Source organism: Rhinopithecus bieti, unplaced genomic scaffold (assembly GCF_001698545.2).
Source record: "Rhinopithecus bieti isolate Rb0 unplaced genomic scaffold, ASM169854v2 scaffold_44986, whole genome shotgun sequence".
Taxonomy (NCBI): Eukaryota; Metazoa; Chordata; class Mammalia; order Primates; family Cercopithecidae; genus Rhinopithecus; species Rhinopithecus bieti.
In genome coordinates, this window is record NW_016817961.1 from 88,037 (window position 1) to 95,142 (window position 7,106).

The window sequence follows — 7,106 nt, forward strand, 5'->3', positions numbered from 1 at the left end:
AAAAAAAAAAAAAAAAAAAACATACGTTCATCATTATACATTTTGCTAAATCAGGATAAAGTCCGAAGTTTCAAAGAATTTTTATTTTAGCAAGTTTCCAGAAACACTGCCTCAACTGTTAGGGTCGGTGTTCTAGTCAGTATGCCTTTGCAAGCATGAAAGCTAGATTGGTCAATAGGATGGGTGTGGAAGGGGGGCCGTGACTGGGTGGGTACAGGGAGGCTCTAAAACAATCTCAGATTCCAGGAGCTCTCGAATAAGAACTTCATGTGCAGGAACAGAGCACAGGGGAAGCAGATTCCTGAGCCACTCAGGAAGAACTGGGCTTAGGCCTGCCCTTGTCACTGACTAACTTTCTACATAACCACAGAAACAGCGCTGTGTTGTGGAAAGAGGAAGATCATACTTTTTGATATCTGTGTCTAATATAAGGTCATCTGAGCCCTGATACAAAAGCAAAACAGACAAAACCCTCATAACTGCTCCCTCCCACCCCACCCACCATCAAAAAACTCTAGAGAGGCTGGGCGTGGTGGCTCACGCCTGTGATCCCAGCGCTTTGGGAGGCTAAGGTGGGTGGATCACCTGAGGTCAGGAGTTTGAGACCAGCCTGACCAATACGGTGAAACCCCGTCTCTACTAAAAATACAAAAATTAGCCGGGCGTGGTGGCACATGCCTGTAGTCCCAGCTACTTGGGAGGCTGAGACAGGAGAATCACTTGAAAACCTGGGAGGCGGAGGTTGCGGTGAGCCGAGATCAAGCCATTGCACTCCGGCCTGGGCTACAGAGCGAGACTCTCTCTCAAAAAAAAAAAAAAAAAAAAAAACCTGGCTTGGTGTCTTAACAACTGTAATCCCAGCACTTGGGAGGCCGAGGCAGGCGGATCATGAGTTTAAGAGATCAAGACCGTCCTGGCCAACATGGTGAAACCCTGTCTTTACTAAAAATACAAAAATTAGCTAGGCGTGGTGGTGGGCACCTGTAGTCCCAGCTCCTCGGGAGGCTGAGGCAGGAGAATTACTTGATGAACCCAGGAGGTGGAAGTTGCAGTGAGCCTAGATCGCGTCCCTGCACTCCAGTCTGGCGACAGAGCAAGACCGTCTCAAAAAAAAAAAGAACTCTACAGAAGCAAAAAGAGTAACTTTAAAAGTGTTTATGTTCTTAGCAGGCTTTATTTTGGGGATGTCAGAACTTAACTAACCACTGCTTTTTCTTCTTTCCTCCAGCCTACCTTATGTTCAGTATTTTGGAGGTGTCTCTGCTCTAAGTAAACAACAGTTTCTCACCATCAATGGATTTCCTAATAATTATTGGGGCTGGGGAGGAGAAGATGATGACATTTTTAACAGGTAATGGTCATAACTTAGATATCTTTCTCCTCTGTCAACCTTCACTTCCAGTTTTTGAATCAATGCTTGGTTGTTCCGCAAGGACTGACCCTCAGATGTGATGCACCCCCACTCAGCCCACATTCTTAGGTGTGGCTTCATACAGGTCCTGTAGGTGCTAAACGGGATCTGTAGGAAAATGAGTTTCTGAGATTTTTGTATCAGCCTGGAAAAATGTCAAATGGGAGCCAAGTGACGGGGCAAGTTTACTTTGACTTGCCACATGCCGTTTTATACTCAAGGAGTAAACAAATGTCCTTTGTAAAAATCCCTTATCTCATTGTGGTCCCCTTTCACTGTGAAACAAGTTTCCTTGAGCAGAATCCTAACTGTCTTCACAGAAGCTTTGTGTTATATTTTTATTTTGGAGTATTTTTCACATGTACAAAAGCGATACTGTAGTATAATAAACCTTTGAGGACCTATCCAGCCCCAGCAACCATTATGGCCTGGTCAGTTCTGTCCCATCCACATCCTGGGACAGAATTTTAAGCTGCTAGTCAACATGGATATTATATAGTACTATAAGTGATTATAGTACTTATATAATCACTTATATAAGTGATTATAAATCTTTATGATGTGGGTTATCATTTACAGTGTTAAAAAACATCTATCAGTAGCATTTGAAAGAACATTCTGCTCAGTCCTCTGGCCATAGAGGTTTCAACCCCACCAGCCACCGATGAGCACCTTCTCCAGGAGCCAGTCTGAACTCATTACTGAGTTTAATATCAGAATACACCTTGGTGCAGCCTTTCTGAATTGGAGTACCAGTTAACAGAAAGTGTCTGTCAGAGCAACACCCAAGTCATTCAAGTTATCATTGTGTGCAAACTTAACAGAGACCCACATCTTCAATATAAACCTTGAAGAAAACTCCAATTTTAGAGTATGTAGATGGAGTATCAAGTGTGTGCATATTGAATGTCTGCTGCATACAGAGGACTGTGCCAGGCAGGCCTAGGACACTGAAAACCTGGACATAGGGTCCAGACAGAAGCAAACCTGCTTCCACAGAGGCACTCCTGGGCAGACGGTCTGGACCGATATGACAGTGTGCAGGGCTGACAGGATACCACAGGGCTGAATGGTCAGAACAGCTGGGGGGAGGGAGGGAGCGTCCACAGGCATCTAGTCCCATGCTAAGGCGGTGGCACTAGAAGGATGGGTGGTGTGTGGAGCAACTTTCTTGAAAGATAAAGGATCTAACACTTATTATACACCTACTTACTGTGTGCCAGGCAAGGCCAGGAATGTTTAAGTGGTCTGGAATCAACCAGTTCTGCCCCTTAACTAATTTTGCTGTTCTGCTCTCCAGGGTTTCATTTTGGTCCTCATTCCTTTTCCTTGGACCAACACAGAATCCTCCACCCTGTTCCGGCTGCCTCTAGTCTTGTTCTCAGCCCTCCATTTGTTTTTTTCTGCCTTTTCCCACATGTTCTGAAGCCCTCCATTCTTATACTACTTTCCAGAGAGACTTCCCCATGACTAAAAACATTTTGGAAATATTGTATATTAGTCCCCTTTCAGATACTGGCAACCATTTGTGGGATGCTCTGAGAAGGCCTCTGTAATTTAGCCTTGCCCTTTTCAGCCCATCACCTGCCACATCCTACCCCAGACCCTTATCACCTAGGAGCTTATATTGCTCCTTATATTGCTCCCTGAGGGCACTAGGCTTGCTCTCACTTCCATACCTTTGCCTGTGTCATCCTGGCTGCCCAAAATGCTCTGGCAGATACCTGTTCATCCTCAGCTGGACTCTGCCTAGGTTTGCTCCGGCAGAGTTTACAAATTCTGTGCTTCTTCCTCTGTGTCTCCAACCTCATCTTCCTCTTCTCACCTCCATCCTGGTCCTGAAGGCCCTATGTTTGAGGCATTCACCCTGTATGTTCTGTGGGGCAGACGTCCCCAGTGTCTGGCACATGATAGTCAACACCACAAACTGCAGAACCAGTTGTAAAAGGACATGGAGTAGGAATGTGAGTTTTAACCAGGGTCATGCTGGGCTGGGTTCTGGCATGATGCTGGGTTGTGGGCTGAGTGAGAACAGCAAGGATGATGGTGGATGGAGCAACAGTCTTGCAGCCAGGGCTATCAGGCCAAGTATATGGCAGCTCTGTGATAATGACTTTCCCCTTACGCTTTGCAGATTAGTTTTTAGAGGCATGTCTATATCTCGCCCAAATGCTGTGGTCGGGAGGTGTCGCATGATCCGCCACTCAAGAGACAAGAAAAATGAACCTAATCCTCAGAGGTGCGTTCTGTGTTTATTCATACTCCTTCCCCCTTTAGGATGAGGTAGGCTGCAGGTCTGAGGCTCTGCAGAGGGCTCTGGGCCTAGAGGGAAATTGAGGTGGTCAGGTTACGGTGGAGAGGGAGGAGGAAGTACGTGTAATGGTTTCTTCTTAAGATTTTTGTTTTGAGACCATCTCCTTGTGCTCTTTTCCTTGTAGGTTTGACCGAATTGCACACACAAAGGAGACAATGCTCTCTGATGGTTTGAACTCACTCACCTACCAGGTGCTGGATGTACAGAGATACCCATTGTATACCCAAATCACAGTGGACATCGGGATACCAAGCTAGCGTTTCGGTACACGGATAAGAGACCTGAAATTAGCCAGGGACCTCTGCTGTGTGTCTCTGCCAATCTGCTGGGCTGGTCCCTCTCATTTTTACCAGTCTGAGTGATAGGTCCCCTTCGCTCATCATTCAGATGGCTTTCCAGATGACCAGGACGAGTGGGACATTTTGCCCCCAACTTGGCTCGGCTTGTGACTTCTTAGCTCTGCAAGGTGTTTGTGCCTTTGGGGGTTTCTTGGTGTGTTCGCAGTGTCACCCCAGAGTCAGAACTGTACACATCCCAAAATTTGGTGGCCGTGGAATACATTCCCGGTGATAGAACTGCTAAATTGTTGTGAAATAGGTTAGAATTTTTCTTTAAATTATGGTTCTTATTACTTCGTGAAAATTTGGAGAGTGCTGCTAAAATTGGATTGGTGTGGTATTTTGGTAGTTGTAATTTAACAGAAAACAAAATTTCAACCATTCTTAATGTTACGTCCTCCCCTCACCCACTTCTTTCAGTGGTATGCAACTATTACAATCACTGTGCATATGTCTTTTCTTAGCAAAAGGATTTTAAAACTTGAGCCTTGGACCTTTTGTCCTACTAATGTGTGGATTCCAAGGCAACTCTAGCATCAGAGCAAAAGCCTTGGGTGTCCTCACATTCAGTGACCGATCTCCAGATTGTCTGATTTCTGAATGTAAAGTTTTTTTGTTCTTTTTTTTAAATAGCAGTTTGTAGTATTTTAAAGAAAGAACAGATTGAGTTCTAATTATGATCTAGCTTGATTTTGTGTTGATCCAAATTTGCATAGCTGTTTAATGTTAAGTCATGACATTTATTTTTCTTGGCATGCTATGTAAACTTGAATTTCCTATGTATTTTTATTGTAGTGTTTTAAATATGGGGAGGGGATTGAGCATTTTTTAGGGAAAAAATAAATAAATAGATGCTGTAGTGGCCACAAATAGGCCTATGATTTAGCTGGCAGGCCAGGTCTTCTCAAGAGCAAAATCACCCTCTGGCCCCTTGGCAGGCAAGGCCTCCCGGTCAGCATTATCCTGCCAGACCTTGGGGCGGATACCTGGGAGACAGAAGCCTCTGCCCCTACTGTGCAGCTCCCCACTTCCCCAACCCTCCCCAGGTGGGCAGGGCAGAGGGAGCCTCAGCCTCCTTAGACTGACCCCTCAGGCCCCTTGGCTGGGGGGTTGTAAATAACAGCAGTCAGGTTGTTTACCAGCCCTTTGTACCTCCCCAGGCGGAGGGAGCCTCTGTTCTGGTGGGGGCCACCTCCCTCAGAGGCTCTGCTAGCCACACTTTCTGGCCCACCCTATGTTACCAGTTCTCCTTCTTCCTCCTTCCTCTTTTCCCCTGCCTTTCTCATTCCTTCCTTCCTCTCCCTTTTTGTTCCTTTGCCTCTTGCCTGTCCCCTAAAACTTGACTGTGGCACTCAGGGTCAAACAGACTATCCATTCCCCAGCATGAATGTGCCTTTTAATTAGTGATCTAGAAAGAAGTTCAGCCGAACCCACACCCTGATGCCCTCCCAAGAACTTCGGTGCCTAAAGCCTCCTGTTCCACCTCAGGTTTTCAGCAGGTGCTCCCACCTCAGTTGAGGCTCCCACCCACAGGGCTGTCTGTCACAAACCCACCTCTGCTGGGAGCTATTGAGCCACCTGGGATGAGATGGTGCAAGGCACTTCCTACCACTGAGCGCCTTTGCCAGATCCAGCCTGGGCTCAGTTCCCAAGATTCAGCTGCCTAATCCCAGGGTTGAGCCTTGTGCTCATGGCAGACCCCAAACCACTGCCCTCCTGGGTACCAGCCCTCAGTGTGGAGGCTGAGCTGGTGCCTGGCCCCAGTCTTTTCTGTGCCTTTACTGCTTTGAGCATCTCAGATGCTAACTTGGTTCTTTTTCCAGAAGCCTTTGTATTGGTTAAAAATTATTTTCCATTGCAGAAGCAGTTGGACTATGCAAAAAGTATTTCTCTGTCAGTTCCCCACTCTATACCAAGAATGTTATTAAAACTAGAAATGACTGCATTGAGAGGGAGTTTTGGGAAATACAAAGAATGAAGGCCTCTCTTTCGGCCCACAGATCCTGACTTTTCCAAAGTGCCTTAAAAGAAAGCAAACAAATGCCCTGAGTGGTAACTTCTGTGTTACTTTACTCTTAAAACCAAATCTACCTTTTCTTCTTCTTCTTTTTTTTTTTTTTTTTTTTACCTTCTCATTTATGTCAAGTAGTCAAATATGTGGTTCGTTCTCAGAACCAAGGGAAATACTGCTCCCCTCATTTGCTGACGTAGTGCTCTCATGGGCCCACATGGGCCCAAGGCACAGCCAGGGCCCAGTTAGGCCTGGACGTTTGCCTGGTCTGTGAGATGCCGCAGGTCCTGTTTCCTTACTGGGGATTCCAGGGCTGGGGGTTCAGGGAGCATTTCCTTCTCCTGGGAGTTACGACCATGAAGTTGTCATGTACTGCGCCCTTCTCTGTTTCTGTGCATGCTGTTGCTGGTGACCCTGTGTGAACTGGCCTTTGGGAAAGATCAGAGAGGGCAGAGGTGGCACAGGAGGGTAAAGGAGATGCTGTGCTGGCCCTCAGCCCGGACAGGGCCCTCTGTTGACTGCCAGGCTGGGGGCAGGGGCTCTGCATAGCCAGGATGATGGCTTTCATGTCCCAGAAACCTGTTGTGCTGTGTATTTTGATTTCCTGTGTATGCAAATGTGTGTATTTACCATTGTGAAGGGGGCTGTGTCTGACCTTGGTGTTCAAAACAGAACTGTATTTTTGCCTTTAAAATTCAATAATATAACGTGAATAAATGACCCTATCTTTGTAACTGCAGGTGGTTTCTCTTTGCCAGGTGTAAGGGGTGTCATGGCTGTGGGATGGGGTGGGGTCAGGGTCTTTCCCCGGTCTGTGACCCACACAAATACACATGCCTCCCTGGAATCAGACATTTCCCCATCTGAACTTCATTCTCTTATCTGTAAAATGGGAATAATAACACATAGGAACTTTCTTGAGGCTTAAAAGTGACGATATTTCTAAAACAATGACTGATGCCTCACAAGTACTCACTACATGTAGCTAGTGCCATTTCAAAGTAGAATTTTTTTCCCCTAGCAGTTCTCAGG

General features: G+C 46.2%; 1 protein-coding gene across 1 annotated transcript in view; it reads left to right on the plus strand.

The window, feature by feature from the left end:
- Positions 1-6,808, plus strand: part of B4GALT1 (beta-1,4-galactosyltransferase 1) — a 65,468-nt gene extending 58,660 nt beyond the window's left edge. The window contains exons 4-6 of the mRNA XM_017856515.1: positions 1,229-1,351; positions 3,546-3,650; positions 3,850-6,808. Of these exons, the coding sequence (XP_017712004.1) occupies positions 1,229-1,351; positions 3,546-3,650; positions 3,850-3,982 (361 nt within the window). The 3' untranslated portion in view covers positions 3,983-6,808. The remainder of the gene's footprint in view (positions 1-1,228; positions 1,352-3,545; positions 3,651-3,849) is intronic.
- The last annotated feature ends 298 nt before the right edge of the window (positions 6,809-7,106 follow it).